Source organism: Vulpes lagopus, chromosome 21, assembly GCF_018345385.1.
Source record: "Vulpes lagopus strain Blue_001 chromosome 21, ASM1834538v1, whole genome shotgun sequence".
NCBI classification, from domain to species: Eukaryota; Metazoa; Chordata; class Mammalia; order Carnivora; family Canidae; genus Vulpes; species Vulpes lagopus.
Window position 1 is genome coordinate 23625298 of NC_054844.1, and position 22196 is coordinate 23647493.

At 35.5% G+C, this 22196-nt stretch overlaps 1 protein-coding gene across 12 annotated transcripts in view; it reads right to left on the bottom strand.

Annotated features, from left to right (window-relative positions):
- The window catches only part of LMNTD1 (lamin tail domain containing 1), a 443243-nt gene that overhangs the window by 14305 nt on the left and 406742 nt on the right, over nucleotides 1-22196 (bottom strand). For 11 of the 12 annotated variants that reach the window (XM_041736415.1, XM_041736424.1, XM_041736422.1 and 8 more), the window contains 3 exons: nucleotides 12822-13008; nucleotides 9731-9942; nucleotides 8919-9090 (listed from right to left, as the gene is read on the bottom strand). In XM_041736415.1, coding sequence (XP_041592349.1) covers nucleotides 8919-9090; nucleotides 9731-9942; nucleotides 12822-13008 — 571 coding nt within the window. Of the gene's footprint in view, nucleotides 1-8918; nucleotides 9091-9730; nucleotides 9943-11964; nucleotides 12085-12821; nucleotides 13009-22196 lie in introns of all 12 variants that reach the window. The other variant, XM_041736426.1, reaches the window with a different exon arrangement.

Sequence of the window (22196 nt, forward strand, 5' to 3'; positions counted from 1 at the left end):
TATTCTATTCTAGAATAGGTTACAAAAAGGTAAGTAGAATAGGTTACAAAAAGGTAAGTATAAGGCTATTTCTATCCTATTAAAGCTTATATTCCAGGGATAAAAAGAATTTATAATAGAGTACAATAAGTGCTTTGTATGATTGAGGAAGTATAGAATGTTAAGAAAGTACATATCAGGAACATAAAACTCATTTGGTGAGGGTCAGAAGATGGACTCTTTGGAGGTAGTGACATATAAGTGGAAATGTTAAAAATGAGTAAGATTTATCCATGTGAAGAGAGAGAGACAGAACTTGTGAAGGCCTTGAGGTAGTTATTGTATGCTTGAGGAACTAAAAGAACTTCAAGATGGTCAAGATGAATGTTTGATAAGATAGTTTGGGCAAAGCTACAAGATACTTAAATAGTTTCATGGATTTGGGCTTCCTCATGAGGAAAATGGGATAAAAAATGAAAATATTTAAGCAAGGAAAGTGAAGAGGTTGTTTAAGATAAAGAGGATTTTGTGATTAACTATAGGTAATAGTTGCTGAGAAAGGAAAAGGAATAGAGAAAGATTCTCAGGTCCTAGGGTTTCTGAATGGCATTTGCTGAGATATGGGGGAAAGGTGGAATGACAAACTTTGAGAGAGAGGTGATTATGAGATAAATTTTGTAAATATTGGGAATGAGACATTCATGGGGCATCTAAGAAATTATGTGCAATTGGCTTCATGAATCATCAGTTCAGAAGAGAGGGTTGGGCTGAAGATATAGATTTTGGAAACTTTCCTACTCCATTTCATTTCCCATATAGCTTTCAATTTTCTCTTTCAAACATAGATCTACCTATATGAGACACCTGCTTATAAACCATATAAGTCTAAATTCTAGCTACCTGAAACCGTCTAAATTCTTTACACAATGGTGTGCAAAGACCTTTAAAATTTAGTCCACCAAACTTTCTAGACTAACATTTCAACATATATTTCAGTTGGATACAATTTCTCACCATTCTCTAGACACACAGGGTTTATTTTTATCTCCATTTGCTTTTAAAATACACTGTTTCTTTTATTCAGAATGCTTTGTCCACTTTCTTTTCAATCTGAATAACTTCTATTCATCCTTCAATATCATAGTTCAAATACTATCTCCTCTGAGTTGCCTTTTCAATTCCTCTCATGCCACTTTATAAATGTTTCTAAAACAATGCTTTTCAAACAGCAGATCCTGTCCCATTTATTGGTTATGAAGTAAATTTAGAGGGTCATGACAGATACTTAAAAATGAAATAGAACAGAGAAGGAAATGCAAACAGTTCAAAAAATTAAATTTTGCCTATTGAAAATTGTTTCAGTTACATATGTATATGTGTATATATATATATATCTATATATACTAATGATGTAAGCCATATTTCTTACTGTGGTTTGTGGTCAAAAATACTTGAAAGTCACTACCCTATTACTTTTGTTGCTTTACTATTTGTCTTTCTCTCTAGAAAGAGAGTGCATTATTTGTTTTTGTGTCTCTGGTGCTTAGCACTGTGATTCATTTTAGGAATCAGTCATTTTTTAATAAATGTTTACAGCAGAAAATGCTTTTGCATAGTTGCCAATGTTCTCTTCTTCTTTCTTTTTTTCAGTGTTCCTTCAATTCTTCTGTTAAGGTAAATAAATAATTTAAGTTTGTTGATAACATCTTTAGTACATAATCTTCATAAAAGGAATGATGTGTTTTAGGTTTGGAAGATATATTAGCAGTTATTAAGAAATTTTCTGAGCTTCAACAGTTCAGAGTGGAAAAATTTCAGAATTTCAAGTTAATTTTGAGCTGAACAACAACCCAATAGAAAACACCACCACTAACAACAACACCCAAGTTCATGGATAGTTCTTCAGGGTTAGGGGAGAAGACAAGGACCACAGAAGGAACTACAGGGGCATTCTGCTTTACAAATAATACTTATGTCTTCTAAAACAGAAAGTTACTGATGCAAATATGGCAACATATTAACATTTTCAGTTGGGAGATTAGGCAGAGGGGTATCTTTTAAAACTTTCTGTATTTTATATCATCAAAAAATTTCAAAGAGGCAAAATTTCCTAGCTCTATCACATTCTTTATCTGTGAAATGGGAATAATGAGACTTATAATGATATGAAAATGTTTTAATTTCTTTCGTCAGATTTCTCTTAAGATAGGGGAGGATATCTTGACAGCCTTTTGATAGAAGTTCTGGTGATCTCTTAAGGTATGAGAGTAAGTGTGCTTCTAACAGAGAAAATGGGAGCAATCATGGCAAGAGATTTGGTTGTTCATGGAGTGAAGGGCCAGTGGATGCCCCTTCTCCCTTGGTAAGGTAGCTGAAAGGACTCTTAAGGAGAATCTATTCACATTTTTTTGGCTGTTTTTTGTAGGGGGCTTTGAGGAAAACCTTTTTCATTACTCCATAACTATCAGGAATACTTTCTTCATATGAGTGATTTTTGTATTTTTGTTTGTTGTGAATATTCAGTGGGGAAGAATGAATTTTGTATCTTATTTCATCCTTTAATGTGTAGTGGACCTCTGTGGATTTGTGACTTCTATAAGATTGGATAAAATTCCCATATATTTTAGAAATTCAGAACACTTTCCCAAGTTTCTGCCAATTCCTATGGGAATAAAATCTCAGCAGAACAAATGGTAAGTGGTGACTTTCAGTAAACATCCTGCTGTTGCTTTAGAGGCATTGTCACCAAGAACAGAAACAAGCCAAAGACAGTCATGCTCACTGGAGCTATTCCATAATATACTAGAAAGCCTGGTCAATTTAATAACATAAGAAAATGGTATAGGACTTCTGGGTAAGATGGCAGAGTAGAAGGATCCTAAGCTTATCTTGTCCCAGAGATAAAACTAGATAACTCCCACATTAGTGCAAATAACTAAGAAAACAACCTCAAGATTTGCAGAACAGACTATCCACAGCTAAATGTAGAGAAGAAGCCATATCAGAAAGGGTAGGAAGGGCGGGAGATATGGTTGGGAGCCAAACAGACTAACAGGACTGTCTCAGGGAGGAAGGGATGCCAGCACTGTAGAGAGGGGGAGAGGATCAGACCCCGTACCAGGTTCCTTAGGTACAGGAAACACACATAGGGAAGATGAATCCCTATAACATTTGGTTTTGAAAACCACAGGGGCCTAACAATCAGTGGGGCTTAACACCTGGAACTTTAAAAATTATGGCTCAGCTCTGAGATAGCTGGGAGGGTGCTGTCCTTGCCCTTATAGAGACAATACAACAAACAGCCTTGGTAAGTTATAGCATAGAAGCAGCAGTTTGAAAAATACCTGGAACATACAAGAAGATTTATTTCTAATCCCAGAGCATGTGCTGGAAAGGCAGGGATTTTTGAGAGACTATTACAAGAACAAAAGAACTAGTGGGTGCCATCTCCCTTCCCTGTCCTCCAGCCTAGATATATGGACACCTGTGAGAACCAGTGCAGTATCAACACTCCCCACCTACCTTGATAAGAAACATTCCTGCACTCTTCTGTGGACTTGCCCCTGCAACCAGCCTCTGTAGGAGTTCTCCAAAGTGGCTAAAGGTCCCCTACCACAGCAGAGGCAATCTTGCTAACACTGCAAGCCAGGCCCCTGTGAGCTTATCTGGATCTACCCCCTTCAACCTGGTGAGCCTTGGTAGTTTTCCTGGGTGGCTACAAGGGCTCTCCCACAGCAGATCAGCATAGCCCTTGCTGGCACTGCAGCCCACCCCCATGTTTTCCTGTGGACCTGACTCTTCCAATATGCCCTTGACTGGAGCCCATCCAAAGTGGTGCCACAAGTCTGGTAGTGTAAAACAGTCCCAGCAGGGGCCAGAACCATAGCAAAGTGACTCTTACCCAGGGAGAGGGAAAGATAATGATAGAAACCAGTCCAACTAAAGCTCCACAATGGGCTGGGGGAAAATATCAGGTCTGACTACAAACATAGTAGGCACTCCTGAAGTTATTAAGTTGATGGTGGCTTAATTTTCAACACATCTTTACTCCTGCCCCTCTTACATTTTAGCTATATAGTGTTATATTTTCCCTCCTTTTATTTTACTAATCCCTTACCTGATTTTTATAGATATACTTAATTTTACTGCTTTTGTGATTTCTACTTTTCTTACTCCTACTTATGTCTTTCCTTTCCACTCAGAGTCTGCTTTAACATTTCTTGTAGGACTGGTTTAATGGTCATATATTCCTTTAATTTTTGCTTATCAGGGAAATTCTCTATCTCTTTTTCTATTCTGGATGATAGTTTTGCTGGATAGAATATTTTTGGCTGCATGCTTTTTCTTTAAGCACTTGGAACATATCATGCAATTTTCTTTTGGCCTGCAAAGTTTCTGCTGAAAAATCTATTAACCTTTTGGTGTTTCCCTTGTATATAACTGTTTTCTTTTCTCTTTGTGCTTTTAATATTCTTTCTTTCTCACTACTTTTTGACATTTTAATTGCTATATATATTGGCATGGACCTGTTTGGGTTGATCTTATAAAGAAAAGGTCCTACAGTTCCCTGCAGTGCAGTGTTCCCTGTTCACTAGAAACTGGCACTTCAGGAGTGCCTACTGTTTGTTGTGTGTGCCCTACTGTTGTGACTGCTATATGCATAAGATGGTATATATACCTAATAGTATCACAAATAAAAAACTACTCATAGATATGGAAAAAATAAGGTGAAAGGAATCCAAGTATACCACTAAAGAAAACCAGCAAATTGTGAAAGAAGAGAGCAAGAGAAGAAAAGAGCAGAGAACTACAAAACAACCATAAAACAAGTAACAAAATGGCGACAAGTATACATACTTATCACTAATTATTTTGAATGTAAATGAACTAAATGCTTCAGTCAAAAGACTATCTAGGGTGATGGAATGGATAAAAAAAAAAAGTAAGACCTCTCTAGATGAAAAGATGCTCAACATCACTGATCATCAGGGAAATACAAATAAAAACTACAATGAGACATCACCTCATACCTGTCGGATGGCTAAAATTAATACCACAAGAAACAACTGGTGTTAGGAAGGATGCAGAGAAAGGGGAACCCTCTTACACTGTTGGTGGGAATGCAAACTGGTGCATCCACCCTGGAACACAGTATGAAGGTTCCTCACAAAGTTAAAAATGAACTGCCCTCATTCCAACTATTGTACTACTAAATATTTACCAAAGGATACAAAAATGCTGAGTTGAAAGGATACATGCATCCCAAAGTTTATAGCAGCATTATCAACATTAGCCAAATTATGGAAAGAGCCCAAATATCCATTGACTGATGAATGGATAAAGAAGTTGTGGTATTTATCTAAAGGATACAAAATCCTGATTTGAAGGGATACATGCACCCCAATGTTTATATTAGCATTATCAACAATAGCCAAATTATGGAAGAAGCCCAATGCCATTGAGTGAGGAATGGATAAAGAAGTTGTATGTTATTTGAAAAGATGTGGATGGAGCTAGAAAGTATTATGCAAGTGAAATAAGTGATTTCACTCATATGTGGAATTTGAGAAACAAAACAGATGAACTAAAGAAAAAAAAAGAGAGGCAAATTGGTAAATAAACTTTTTACTATAGAGAACATACTCCTGGTTACTGGAGGGGAGATGGGCAGGGGAATGAGTTAAATGAGTGATGGGGATTAAGGATGGCATTTGCTGTGATGAGTACTGGGTTTGTAAGTAAGTAATGCATCACTAAATTCTACATGAAACTAATATTACACTCTATGTTAACTAACTGGAATTTAAATGAACACTTGAAAAAAAAACCCTTATGCAATTGAACACCAAAGAAATAAATAATCCAATTGAAAAATGGACAGAAGATCTGAATAGACATTTTTCCACAGAAGACCTATAGATGGCCATTAGATACATGAAAAGATATTCAGCATCATTAAATTATCAGGCAAATGCAAATCAAAACCACAATGAAATATCACCTCACATCTGTCAGAATGGCTAAAAGACAAGAAATAGCAAGTATTGGTGAGGATGTGGAGAAAAAGGAACCCTTGTACATTGTTGGTGGAAATGCAAACTGGTGCAGCTACTGTGGAAAACAGTATGGAAGTTACTAAAAAAATTGAAAATAGAATTTTTATATGGTCCAGTAATTTCACCATTGGATATTTACCCAAAGAAAACAAAAAAAAAAACCTAACTAAAAACGATATGCACCCCTATTTACTGTAGCATTATTTACAGTAGCCAAGATATGGAAGCAAACCAAGTGTCCATCCATAAATGAATGAATTCAGAAGTAGTATGTGTGCATATATAGTGGAATATTATTCAGCCTTAAAAATGAATGAAACCTGACCATTTGCAACAACATGGATGGATCTAGAGGATATAATGCTAAGTGAAATAAGTCTGTCAGAGAAAGATAAATACCATTGATGTGGAATTTAAGAAATAAAACATATGAACAAAGAATAAAAGAGAAAAAAACTACTTTTTTTGAAAAATTATTATAACACCAGTATAGTTAACATACAGTGTTATATTAGTTTCAGATGTATAATATAGTTATTCAGCAGTTCAATATATTACTCAGTGCTCATCAAGATAAATGTACTCTTCATTCTCTTCACCTATTTCACCCATCTCCCGCATCCAACTATCCTCTGGCAGCCATTTGTTTGTCCTTTATAGTTAAGAGTGTGTTTTGGTTTGTCTTTCCCCTTTGTTCATTTGTTTTGTTCCTTTTTCTCCACATCATTGCCAACATTTGTTTTTTTCTGGATTTTTTGATTTTAGACATTCTGACAGGTGTGTGGTGGTATCTTATTGTGGTTTTGATTTGCACATCTCTGATGAGTGATGTTGAGCATCTTTTTATGTCGGCCACCCATATGTCTTATTTGGAAAACAGTCTGTTCATGAGAAGACTCTTAAATTTAGAAAACAAACTGGTGGTTGCCAGGGAGGAAGTGGGTGGGGGAGATGGATGAAATGGGTCAAGGGGATTATGAGTATACTTATCATGATGGGCATTGAGTAACGCACAGAAATTTAAATCATGTATTTATTGTACATCTGAAACTAATATAATACTTTATGTTAATTATAGTTGAATAAAAAATTACAGAAAATTTGAAGTCAAATTTCCTTGGGAAACAAGTTGTTTAGAATGAATAAAATAGGGAATCTGTCATCATTTGGAGAAAAACATAATTCATGTACTTCTTACAAGTTTCAAATCTAAGTTGTAATGTACTAAAGGTGTGCATCTGTATAAATTATGTGTATAAATAATTGCTAAAAGAGCTGTTTGAATTTCAGACCCAAATCTCTTACTTGACAGATGAAGAAACTCAAGCAAAAAGATCTAAGGTACTTAATTTTATGAAGTGGAATATATTCAGTACTTTACATAAGTTTCATCTTTTCACTTCTAAAAGTTACTATTTTGGGGGTGCTACCTCCATTTATGTGTTGCTCTACTAACACAGTGGTTTTCATACTGTGATATAGAATTCTTTGATTCCAGAGAGTGCCTCAAAGATCGCAGGGAAGGAGGGAAGAAGCCAGGCAAGATGGGAGAGAAGAAGGGTATAGTGGTCAATATGAATTGCTACCTTTTCTTCAACTTGGACAGGTTTGCTTTTTTTCCATTTTATATATTGGGTCTGTCCAAGATTTCCTTTTTTTAAAATTTTTTTATTGGAGTTCAATTTGCCAACATATAGCATAACACCCAGTGCTCATCCCGCCAAGTGCCCCCCTCATTGCAAGATTTCATTTAAAAAAGCATCCCTCTACTAAATAAAAGTTTGTGAACCATTTTAGCATGAGCAGGATATAGCACCTGTATGCAACAGACTTTCTCAACAGCTTAGGATCTGGCATTGTGTTTTAATTAGCTTCTTGTAAACATTTGGGGGTACCAGATGAACCTCATGAACTCTTTCCCCAAGAAACAGCATATAGGCACACATTTGTGTACCAAATACAGTAGTTCAGGGACTTCCTGAAATCCATTCACAGATCCTGGGTTAATAACACAACTCTGAAAACTTTAGAGGACTTAAACAAGAAGCTTCTTGTTGAAAAACAATAAGAATTTGGAACTATATTAGAATGTGTTTGGAAAAGATGGATTTCTCTTTAAGCACAGTATAGATTTATAGAGCCAGTTTTTCCTGCTTAATGAAAAACAAATGTACTTTTGACCAAACTTCAAGAATCCTATGTATGCTGGTCCCACTATTCTTTTTTTTTTTTTAAGATTTTATTTATTTATTCATGAGAGACACATACAAAGAGAGAGAGAGAGAGAGAGAGAGAGAGAGACAGAGAGAAGAGAGAGAGGCAGAGACACAGGCAGGGGGAGAAGCAGGCTCCATGCAGGGAGCCGGATTTGGGACTTGATCCCAGGACTCTGGGATCATGCTCAGAGTCAAAGGCAGAGGCTCAACCGCTGAGCCACCCAGGCGTCCCCCAACTATTCTTTTGATCCATTGCTTCATTCAATAGGTATTTATCAGGAGATCCCTGGGTGGCTCAGCGGTTTGGTGCCTGCCTTTGGTCTGGGGTGTGGTCTCGGAGTCCTGGGATCGAGTCCCACATCCGGCTTCCTGCATGGAATCTTAAAAAAAAAAAAAAAAAAAAAAAGAAGCTATTTATCAAGAACAGTATAAGACATTTTGCTAAAGCAAATGTAAGTGACTGATTTCAGATATTTGCTTTAGGAGCCATCTATACTTGAGGATATGAATAGTTCTTAATAATAGTGAATTTTACCACTAACCCCTTTTACCAGGTTTCACTCCTCCCTCCCTCTCTTTTCCTCCCTCCCTCTTTCTCTCTTGTCCTCCCTCACCACACCCCCATATCCCTTAACTCTTGACTGGAATATGTATCCTTTTGACTTACCTGGGCTGGATCAGGCCTGGATGACTGAGGCCTAGGCTGTCTATCTAAGCTGCTTTCAGCTGTGCAGTTATTGCAAGGTTCAATCAGAGGACAGTAGGGATGTGCAGGGACATTGGGACTGTGGCACCATGGGCTGCTATTGGGAAAAGGGAGTGGTGGATTTTCTTTTTCTCTTTAAAAAAAAGAAAAAAAAATTAAGCCAAAAGTAAACCCAAAAGTTATCTTAAATAGTGGAATTAGCAATGAAGGCTCAATTAAAGTTAAAGCATGTTTTAAGACCAGAGAATATGGCTTTTCTAGACCTATGGGCAGCACTTTTATCAACATCAGAGGCATTTGGGCAGCACTTTTATCAACATCAGAGGCATTTGCCTCAATATGTGTAACATAAATTCTGCACTCTAAGCCACAAGCTAGCTCTTGATCCAAGATGAAATCTCTAGATCATGCATCTCTTCCTCCACCTAAGCACTACTAAAGACGGTGATAATTTCATCTCCTCACCTCTCCACAGCTTTGCCTGTAATAGCAGTGCCACTAAGTGAAATGGTGGGAGGGGGTCTTGAAATTGCCTAGTGGAAGTCACCAGCCTTTACTATTCCATGACTATAATCCTGTTTGCTCTGTGTTTTTTATGAAACACAAAAAGCATTATAGTTTTTATGGTCCTATTTAAAATAGGATTTTTTGGCCATTATTGATTTACCTATTCATTATGAATCTATTTGTTACCCAGTCATTCTTACTTGCTCAGTTACTAATTGTGGGAAGGACTCAAAAAAAAAAAAAAAAAAAAGCCAAGCAACTTTTACCTTTTAAGAAAAACTCTAACTTGTTTCATCTGATATCCTGAGATATCTTTATCAGATTTATCTTGTTTTTCTTCAGTTGTAGTTATAGATACTGGCCATGGAAACCTGTGTCTTTGAGACGGACTTACTATCGAGCATCTGTCAAATTCAATGTCAGTCTCTAATTTCTCCCACGCTTGCTTCCAGTGAATAGGAGTGTACCAGGCAACAGCCTAACAAAAATGATTCATTAATATCAAATATCAATGCAGTTAGGTAGATTTTTAAAAAATACCATAGGCTTATTGCAATAAAGTTTCAAAGTCAAACAGTTCAATGTCATTTACCTACTATGTGTCAATTAGTGGAACACAATGAAGATGTAGTAAGACATCCTGGCCTTAGTTTCCAATTCTGAAAATTATAAGCTGCATAAACTCAGGCAGATTATCTGCTTACTGTCTTGGACTGTGTCCTCATATGTGAAATGGGGAGGGTGATGGTAGGGAATTGCTATATGAGGAGGGTGGTTGTGAGATTCAGTTAGGCTACTAAATTTCATAACTGTAAAGAACTATGCAAAAAAGTAGTTGTAATATTATCATTAAATTGGAATATTTAAGATACATGTGTATATGTGTATATACAGGTTTTATCTGAGATGGGGAAATGGGCAGTAGAAGTAGAGACATGGAGAAGAAGCCACATTCTTTGAGTTTGAATTCTAGGTGGGATATTAAGGAGCCTATTAGATTGAATTTCCTGAGGACAGGAACCATGCAATAGTTATGTTCTTTTTTTCCACCACCTAGCATAATGCTTGGCAGATACTAAACATATGTAAATGTTTCCCATATGAATGAATTGATCAGTTTCACTCTTTTACTAGCAAATAAAGGGTTGAGTGTTTACATCACCCTGCAGAAATAATCCGATCCTTGATGTGCAAAATATTTCAAACCAGAGTAAAAGAAGTAGTGTAAGTACAAAGACTAATTCCATTGCAGGGAATGACAGTTTACTCAAATGGGGATTTCAGGAGCTCAGGGACCTGGTCTGTCTGGTTCAACACTTAGTGACTAAGAACAGTGTGCATACAAAGTAGAAACCCCAAATGTGTTTGCAGAGTGAATAAATGGGTGGATAAATGTGATGAAAAGTCTGAAACAGGAATGCCTTAATCATAGAGTTTTGCCAATGATTTTTTTTATGAGCCTGAGTAAACAATTTATATTACATCACCTTATTTTTCCCATCAATGAAAATCATTTGAAGTATAAAATTCAGTAAGAGCCCATTAAAAAAATTAAAGGTGAGTAAAGGCTTCAAAATTACATCTAATGAGTATTCTAACAACTGCTATTCTTATAGAAAGACATTAAATTGCTCATAATAAATTAGCAAGTCTACTCTAAAGGGAGCATCAAACTAAGCATGAGATATAATGGAGCAAGAAAGACAAGCAGAAAGATAGATTCCAATCAACGTATTATCTGGATTAGTAGTTTTATGACATAGTAAGTAAGACTGAAGGTAGAAAAAAAGGCAGGTATTTAAGAAAAATCAAAAGAATGGTTTTGCAAGAGAAATGACTTTTTTTGTTGTAAACAAAAATATCTTTCAACTTTATTAGTATGTCTTTGGGCATATACTTATGCTAATATTATGCTAAGGAAAAGGTAGAATGAAAATATAAAATTGTCAAATACTGGGAATGAGTTACCCAAAATTATTACTAATGCACTTAACTTTATAGTGAATAAAGTAGAGTCGTTACAAATTAGACTTTATGTCCATTCACTAAAATATTAGTCTCTTAAGAGCAGATACCATGTCCTACTCTACTTTATATTCTCAGCACTTATTACAGCCATTGGAGTAGAGAATAATCTCAACAAATATTTGAGACATGAATAAATGAATAGAAAATATCTCTAGTAGTACCTTCCTTTCTTATTCCACTCTTCAACCTAAATATCATAAATAAAATCCATCCTTGACTCTGAAATTTGCAACAACTTCTTAGGAATGTAGACTATGAAAATTATTTTTGCCAAATTATAAGTAGCTCTTGGCACTTTGGCTCTGGGAAGAGGGTGCTGTTGATTTGTCTGACATGTTATTGCAATTAATAATGGTTTTATACAAGCTATTAAGGATAGAAAACAATTGAGTCAGCTAAGAGGAGAAGGGGAAACTAAGGACAGCTACCTATTCTTTTTCAAAAAACCTATTGTTAAGAATAGGACACTGACTTCACCATTAGGTTTGCACAGAATTGTTGTACAATTTGGGCCTGTCTTAAACTTGTTTTGTTCTCTCCAAAGAAAATCTGATGGTGGCTGATGCTTTGCTTCAGATGCAGCTGCCCACACCTGTAAGAAAATGGTTGTTAGTGACAGACCAAGTAGTTTTTTAGATGTCAGAGGGTCATTGCAATGCATCATTCTGAACAGATGAGGTTTTAAAATATGACTGTATAATATAAAATGTCAAGCTGTGTAACAGCAAACAGCTACTGCTTATGGTTTAAAGGAAAGCAAAAGAAAGAGAGGAAACCTTCCAGCATCAGCTAATTACCTGTTCTCTGAGTAAATAATCTCTTTGTTTTTCTTTTAAGGATTATGTTTGCTTAGTTATAGGAGCTTAGGTATTTTGTTTTAATAGTTGAATCATGAAAACAAAAGGTATTTGGAGTGCCTGGGTGGCATAGTCAGTTATATCACAGACTCCTGGTTTTGCTCAGGTTGTGATCTTAGGGTTGTGAGAGCAAGCTCCATGATTAGCATGGAGTCTGCTTAAGACTCTCTTTCCCTTTCTCTCTGCCCTTTCTCCCTCACCCTCACTCTCTCTCCCTCTCAAACAAACAAATAAATCTTTAATAATCCCAAAAGGTATTGTGCACCAAATTGAGGAAAGCCATGGACATTTTATTATGGGTATTAATTTATATTCAAGGATGGACAAAGTGGCACAAGTAACCAACAACAACCAGAAATCACATTTTACCTAGAGATTGAGTGATGAAGAAACTGGTGCTAAGCCACTCCGGTTGGGCAAATAAATTTTTTCTGTACAATTCTAGTTCATAGCATTTATATCTTATACTCACTGTTACTGTGCAATTGGCTTGCATTACGACATTCGGAAGGAAGCGATACAAAGAGATTGTTTGTCCATTCACATTTTGCTGGAGAATATGACCTCCAATCTCCAGTTCTTTGTCAAGAGAAGAGTTAATGAGCTTCACAAATAAACCTTTGACATTTACTTCAGCTATTTTAATGTCTCCAAGAGCACTAACAAATAAAGCATAAAGATTTATAAGGTGACTTTAGAGAAGTGTGTCTATAGCTCATTTTAAGAACTGAATAATATGCCTTAAAAATACAACTTTTACATAGCTGTATGTTCTATTGGACATATTCTATGTAGAAATGTATGTTTTATAACCTAAGACATATGGCTTGACCTCTTAGTTCTGTTTATCTGTCAACTAAATTATCTCTTTCACGTAAAATAATTAAAGAAAAGTTAAAATGTGCTTTAGGTGTCAAGATATAAATGCCGTAGGAAGATGCGATTATCATTATTTAAATTTCCTTCCACTCATCATAAAAGCACAAGACATGAAATTATCAAGTAAATAAAGAGGAAAGGTAAACCATTTAGATTATTTCTGATAAAGTCACTGCGAATATGAATAGCAATTATGTACTTAAAAGAATTTTGCAAACTTAAAATATTATGCAAAATATAAGATGGTAATTTTTCCCTGTAACATGTAGAGGGCCTCGTATTTAACAGAGACAAGGCTAATAAATATTTATATGTTAGCATTTCTCAAAGTGTGGGTCACAACTTAATAATACATCATGAAATCCCTTTGGTGGGTATAGCCGTCATTTTAAAAATGAAATGCCAATAATAATAACAAACAATACTTATTATGTGCTGGGTTCTTTTAAAAGATTGTATCTATCTATATCTACAAATTCATATCCATGATTCCAAAATCCATAAAGTTCTAAAAAAAACCCCAAAACATAAAAAAAATGCATTTGATGTGATGAGCACTGGGTGTTATTTATATATGAGATGAATCACTAAATTCTACAACTGAAACTAATATTATGCTGTATGTTAATTAGCTGGAATTTAAATAAAAAATTGGAAAAAATACATTTGAAGCAAAATGTGACCTGAATTCCTGTGGTGGCAAAATCTGACCTAAAACTGAGGGGAGGCTATTTATAGTCTTCATTTACAGCTTGTGTGAATATTCTTGTTTGGCTTTGGAAAAAATTAATGTTTGATTTTGGATACTTTTCTAAGCCCTAATGGGGTGTTCTGGTCATCATATTACTTTCTTGAAATCCTCCAAGTTCTGAATTTTGAAACACAGTAAGTCCCCAAGTATTTTGGGAAAGGCATTGTGAACTTGTAGATATTCATTTAATCCTTATGATAAGGCTACATATTTTTTACTGAAGGTCATGGTAAAAAAAATTGAGGGACACTAATATTTCATTTAATTCTCACAACAACAACAAAAAATAATAATTCTCACAACAACCCAGTGAGACAGCTACTATTTTTAGTACCATTTTAAGGAAACTGAGGTTTAGAGAGATTGTCATGTCCAAGATCACTCAATAAATGTTAACACATGTTCTCTGTCTCACTTAAGGAGTAAATTCTCAAAGAGGTTTGATGCAGCCATTCAAATTGTTTACAGTCTATATATAGCCTGGTGGTTGAGCACCAAGGTTGAGCACCTTGGTTGAGAACATACATGCACATATAGACCGCTGCCATTGAGTAAATTGGTCTCCACCCACACCTTGGCCCTTAGTGACTCCCTTAGTAATTGACAGCAAGGTGTGTGTGTGTGAGCACGTGCACGTGTGTTTTAGCAAATTGTGTTCTTCATGGGCTGAACTAGCATAGTCTGTTATTCCCCAATAATGCACAAATTCCTGCACTTACATCCCCATCCTTACTCTCAGCAAATAATTTCACTGAGAAAACAGGACCATCAAAGAGAAATGTTTTCCTACTTTCCACTTAGCAGCAGATTCATCCATGTGCACTTGACCTCTTCTCTGTCCCAGCCTGTCTTGTTTCAGTAGAAAAGGGGCCCTTCTCCCATTTAAAGTTAAACACTGTTCACTACCAACTTGTCCTGCTGCTTCAGCATCTCAGTCCATTCATTATTCTCTTTTTCTCCTTTAATGCCAACCTCTCCCTTCACACTGCCCCTTCCCCCAAATATGTACTCATCCTCAAGTTCTTTGTCAAACTGCTACCACCTTAAAAAAGAAAAAAAAACCCCACAATCCTCCTCCAGCTTCCACTTCATAGTGCTATTACAATCAAGCTTTTGGAAAGACTATATCATTAATTTTTCACCTCTTATTCACTCCTCAATCCACTACCATCTACTTCTCCCTAAACCAAGATGACCAGTGTCCTCTCAGTTAGTAAACTGAGTGGTAAATTGAGTGGTTACTTATTTTTTATTGAGGTAAAATTGACACATCATATTATTTTAATGTTTACAACATAATAAGTCTAATTAACATCCATCACCATTCATAGTTACACATATTTTTTGTGATAAAAAAATTAAGATCTACTCTCTTGGCAACCATCAGATATGCAATACAGTATTTTTCATTGAAGTATAATTGACATACAATAGCCTATTAGTTGCAGGAGTGCATCATAGCCATTTGATATTTTTACACATTGTGAAATCATCCTCATAAGTTTAGTTATCAGCTATCATTTGTCACTATATAAAGTTATTATATTATTATTGACTATAATCCCTATCCTGTGCATTGCATCAGCATGATTTATTTTATGACTCAAAATTTGTACCTCTTAATCGCCTTACTCTATTTCACCTGCTCCCAATCCCTCCCAACTCAACCAACAGTTTGTTTTCTGTATCTATGAGTCTATTTCTGTCTTGTTTTGTTTGTTTTTCAGATTGCACAAATAAATTAAATCGTATGATATTTGTCTTTCTCTGTCTGACTTCTTTCATTTAGCATTATATTCTTTAGGTTCATTCAAGTTGTTGGAAATGGTAACGTTTCATTCTTTTTTATGGCTGAGTAATGTTCTTACATATATACTACATCTTTTTCATCCATTCATCTACTACTGATGGGCACTTTGGTTGTTTCATTATCTTGGCTATTGTAAATAATGTTGCAGTAAACTATAGGTGGCATATACCTATCTCTTGAGATTGTTTTCATTTTTGGCTAAATACCCAGATATAGAATTGCTGGATCATATGATATTAATTTTTTGAGGAACTTCCATACTCTTTCCATAGTGGCCACACCAACTTACATTTCCACCAACTCAGTCTTTGCTTAATGTCTCTGTGGTATTTGCCTTTGCCATATATGCCTTCTTTTTTGGAACTCCTCTTCTTATTTACCCAAGTCCATTATTTTCCTTCTATCAGTCTGGTTGCTCCTTTTCAGTCTCTCTCTTTTCTTTTTAGTCTCTTTTTCAGATTTTTCTTCTTCATCCATCTCTCAGATGTTGGTCCCTAGGATTCTGTCCTTAATTCACTTTTATCCTCATCATACTCCATATATGTGATATCATCTATGAACAGGGCATTAGTAACCATTAACACATAGATGACTGTTAAATCTAAATCTCTTACTTAGACTTTCCTGCTGAGCTTTGGACCCATAGAAACAGCTGACAACAGACCTCAAAGGTGCCTCTAAATCAACATGCCCTAAATTGAACTCATGATTTTGGAAGAGTGGGAAACCTATTCCAGCGAATTGCATCATCATTTATCCTGTTGACCATGCCTAAAATTTCCATTACTTTTGTACTCTTTTCATCTTATTGCCCTATCTGTGACCAAATACTATTTGTTGATTCTATCCCTATATTTTCTATATACATCTACTTTCCTCCATCCCTATTGCTGCTATCTTCATTAGGTCCTCCTCACCTCGGTGTATTATAACAGTGTTCTAACTGATTTCTCCAGTCCTATACCTTCCTAACTATTCTCATTTTGCTTCCAGAATAATCTTTGTTTGCTATCCAGAAAAAGGATAAATCCTGCCATATCTGACCATTTTCTTCCAGAGAAAACACCAACTTCACAGCATGGAAACAAGGCCCTACATAATCTTGTTAATCTCTTTTTTCTGACTTCCTAGCTTTGCTTAAACTTCAATGACAAAGGATTTATCACAAGACTTGTGACAATTCATGCCATTGCATGCTTTTCCCACCATCTATGCAAGTGTTAGTAGTCCCTCTTCTTGTTCCCCACATCCCTACCAACACTTGAAATTTTCAAACTTCTTAATATTTTCAATACAATGGGTACAAAATACTTGTACTTGTTTCCCCTTGATTATAGTACAGTTGAATAAGGTATTTATTGGCCATTCAATTTTCTTCTGTGAATTGCTTGTTAATATTATTTTTCTACTTCTATAGGGTTGTTTTACATTTTTATGATTGAGTTCATAGTATTTATGGAATAATATTTAAATATACACACATGTTTTTAGAAGAAGAACTGATGAGTATTATTCGCATTATTTTAAGATGCTATATTGGTGACAGTTTGTTATGGCAGCAATAGAAAACTAATATCTGCTTCTTATAAATTTTCAAATTGTGTGCCAGAAATGTTACTAGAGTCTTCTGTGTTCTATTTTCCTAATTATAAATCACTCTCAATCTCCTATTGTTCCCATGAAGGTAAGTGTCCTTTTTCCCTGGCTAAGATTTTCCTTATGTCTTCAATTTTTTGTTTGTTTGTTTGTTTGTTTGGGGGGTCGTGGTGAGGAGGAGCAGAGGGAGAGGGCAAGAGAGAATCTAAAGCAGTCTCCCTACCCGACATGGAGCCAAAATCAAGAACCAGAGGCTTAACTGACTGAGCCATCCGGGCATCCCTCTTATATCTTCGGTTATAGAAGTTTTTCTACAATGCATCCAGAGGTTTGAATTTTTATTTTTCTGTCTTTTATCTTTTTGAGAGTTGGCAGTGCTACTTGCATCTGTGGCTTGATGTCTTTCATTAGTTTGTGGACCTTCTCTGCTGTATTTCCACTAGCACTGTTCTATCTTAATCTGTGTCTCCTCTCCTTAAGTGACTTAAATTATGAGTAGTTAGATTTTTTTTGTTGACTTTCTCTATTTGTCCTTATGCTTGTTTCTATTCTTCTAATATCTTTGCAATTCAGCCTAAGTATTTTTTCTAAGGATGTTTTAGTGCAATAATTCTCTATTCTGTTGCATCAAATATATTGTTTTTTTTTTTTTTTTTTTTTTTTTTTTTTTATGATAGGCACACAGTGAGAGAGAGAGAGAGAGAGGCAGAGACATAGGCAGAGGGAGAAGCAGGCCCCATGCACCGGGAGCCCGATGTGGGATTTGATCCTGGGTCTCCAGGATTGCGCCCTGGGTCAAAGGCAGGCGCTAAACCGCTGCGCCACCCAGGGATCCCCAAATATATTGTTAAACCCATCTACTTCTGAAATAGTAATTTCTCCTATTGGATATTTTAGTTCTAGAATTTCTTTTTGATAATTCAGTAAGAATAAACCAAAAATATTTAGTTTCCAGTTCTATCTTGTCATTTAATTGCTTGAATATTAGTCATTGTTATTTTATCCCTTACATATAACCATAATACCTGCACCTCAAGACCTGTTTTTAGTCTATTTGTAATCTTAGTTTTTAATTAACTTTGATCATTTGTATGCTTTGTTATTTTTTACTTAGTGTCTAGAATTACAGATTAAGAACTGCAGAGATAATTTGAGACTTTGTATAGCATTTTGTCAATACATAGAGGATTTCCTTTAGCTACTGGCAGCCATTTAAATTGAGAGTAAATCACTTGAATCAAACCAAGATGTTAAATGACTGTTTCAGCTCCAATTAGGATGTTCTATTTTTTTTTTTTTTAAGATTTTTTTATTCATGAAAGACACAGATAGAGGCAGAGACATGGCAGAGGGAGAAGCAGGCTCCCTGTAGGGAGCCCAATGTGGGACTCAATCCCAGGACCCCAGGATCATGACCTAAGACAAAGGCAGATGCTCAACTGCTGAGCCACTCAGTTGTCCCTAGGGTGTTCTATTTTGAATATAACCTTACTATTGGGTGACTCTTTGAAGTTCCAACTGAAAACCTGGGTTGTTTATCAGTGACTCCCTTTCTTGATAGACCTAAATCCCAATTTTTATTCACCAGGTCCTATGAAACTGTCAATATATTATTAAGTTCTCAGCTTCTTAGCTGCTTCTTTCAAATTAACAACTGAGAAAAGTGGCTCCAAATGTCAGCCATCACTTCTAGAAAGAAGAATTGTGAGAATAGAGGATGCAAACATCCATGAAATCTCAATATACATTACCAAACTGCTTTCAAAATAGTGGTTTCACTTCATACTCCCATTGCATTGTATGAGATTGCCAGTTTTGCAAAGGTTTACTTGTGAGTAATTTACATACATATTCTTTTCTTTTGCATTACCATTATGGTTCTTACTAAACTGTGGATATAGCATTTTACTCTTCTTTGAAATTCCTAGAATTCCTCTATGTCATCCTTAGCCTACTGTTATTAAATTCTCTATGAGATGTTGTGATTTCTTAACAAGATACCTTTTTGTTTGTCAGACTTGCTTTTTTGCATGGGAGATGAGCACTATTTTGAATTCTGCTTTTAAAAAAGTAAGACCCTAGAGTAGTTGTTATCCCTTTGTTATCATACATGTAATAGAATATGTAGAGTTGCTCTTCAAAAATCTTTCATTATTTAAGTGAAGTGTTTATTTATTGATCTTAAATTTTTTATTTTATGCACATAAGAATAAATTAGCTCATCTGAAAGCAAAAATAACATCATCCATATCAGAGTGAGTCATTTAATTTGCCGTTCTTTTGATATAAGGCCAAAAGCTATAGGAAAATATTTCATACAATACATAGAAATTCACAGAGGCAGGGCTGTTAAGCTACTATCACAAAGACTTTTAGTTATCATTTTCTCTTTCCAATAAGCCTTCCCATTTTTCTTTAGTAGAAAAGTGCCCTGAGACCTCTACTTATAAGTCATTATTTGATGAGAGTGGAGAGTGATGTACCAGTCATTTTGTCAGAGTCTTTGTATGGGACTGATTTGTAAAGAGACATATGGCTATGTAACTTAAAAAAAAAAAAAAAACAGTGACTTTTCATTATTTAAGTCCTGATTTATCTAGTTCTTGGGTTTCTCTTGATAGCTTCATGCTACTTATCTGTCTTTAGGTTTCTACAACTTTAAAGTTTGCTAAAATTAATTTAGAGTTTCAGTCCTTCCAATATACACCTACATAACATTCTCTATACGTATTGACATCTTTGTGAATTGCTGTGGGGGTCTGGCAAAGGGGTAAGCATTTAAAACTTCCTAAATTTTTAAAAGACAAACTTGATTTAATTCATTGGTATTACAAGAGAAAAGCCCTCAGGCTGAAAGTTTTGGTAAAAGTCCCTTAATGTAAGGAAGAGTTAAGTTAGTACATCATCATGTTTTAAAATATCTGAGAGAGGACGCCTGGGTGGCCTAGTGGTTAAGCATCTGCCTTCGCCTCAGGGCATGATTCCTACATGGAGCCTGCTTCTCCTTCTGCCTATGTCTCTGCCTCTCTGTGTGTGTGTGTCTTTCATGAATAAATAAATAAAATCTTAAAAAAATCTGAGGGAAGAATAAATAGATTGAATCATCAACCTTGGGCATATGAATAGATTTGTAATATCATAAGCTATTTGACCAAAAAGTATTCACGTAGTTATAATTTTGGTGATACCCATCTCAGTCTACAGCTTACTACAATCTTGATTCTAGATTTATAGAATGAAGAATTGCCTGGGGGGTAGAGAAGAAGAATGGGTGGAAAAGCAGCCTTAATATAGTTTGGTCACTCCTGAGGCATCTAGAACTGATCTGGAAGCTAATATATGGTCTTAGATATAGGGAAAAAAGATCATGCATAGCTAGTGAAAATTCTAATAACGTCTCTATCTTGTTTCTTGTTCGCCTACTAAATTTTTCCTCCTGGTGAAAGATATTAAGCATTTATAAGATGATAAATGATAGTAGGAGAGAAACAATATATTTTACTGAAACAATCAAATTGAGAATTGGCTTCTGTTTCTAGCTAAGATAGAATAACAGAAATTGTATTTGACCACCCACCTGAAACAACTAAAAGTCTGGAAAGATTATATGAAACAATGTTTTTCAAGATATTGGCCACTGGCCACTGAAGAATAGTGATCTCTGAAAGACAGAAAATAAATAAAGTGAGCCTTAAAACTTTCCCAGATTACTGCCTTGAGAGAGTTTCCAGGCTCTGACACAGAAAGCTGGAGCCAGGTAGAGCCTGGTGGATTCTCTCACTTGAGGAGATGGAGCTTAGAACCTGGAGAGACCCAGGTGGCAAGAGGTCACAGGCAGAGGACCAGAGAGGAGATTGCTGCATAAAGAGAAATTCTGGAGATTTTTCAGAAGATTCCCTGTAAGTATTCAGCAGAGGATGATTAGCACATGTATTCCAATAAACTCTCTAGGACTGGATAACAAGACACTTGAAAGGATTAGGGAGAAGAGCACTCAGAACACCCACAGGATGAGGAAAAGTGGATGTTTCCATCAGTCAGACTGCAGAATCTCACAATTCGTGGGGCACGGGGTACAGTACTTGGAAGAATCTTGCCTCAATACTAAGGATTAATTAGCCATAGACTAGACATTGCTCTGCTGCCACCTAACAAATTCTAAAAACAAGTCCCAAAAGGTTCAAACTATTTCTAAGCAACTTAATTTCATTCCAGAACAAAACTCAGGAATATTTATAAATACAAAAATATGCCAGCATTTGAATAATATAAAAATGACAATTTCTGGTATCTAATAAAAATTACCAGGCACAAAAATAAATTGGTAATACAACTCATAATAAGAAGAAAAATCAATAAATCGAAATTGACCCAGAATGGACAAAGGTGTCAGAAATAGTAGAAAAGGAAAAGTCCTTGTACTATATTCTGTATAGAGAAGATCTAGACAAAAGCTTGAACATGATCGAGACATGGCTGAAGTAAAAATACACTACATGGGATTAACAAGATTAGTCATTGTAGATAAAAACATTAGTGAATTTGAAGGCATAGCAATAGATATTATTCAAAATGAGACACACAAAGAACAGAGCATTAATGAATTGTGGGACACCTTCAACTGACCTAGTAAATGTGTAGTTGGAGTTTCTAAAGGAAAAGAGTGAGGAATAAAATATTTTAAGAAATAATAGCCTAAAATTTTCCATAATTTTAAAATTGTAAGTTTATAAATTTGCAAATCAAAGAAGTTCTGCAAAGTCCAAGCATATAATTCCTGAAGAAAGTTTTACGCCAAGGCACATCATAAT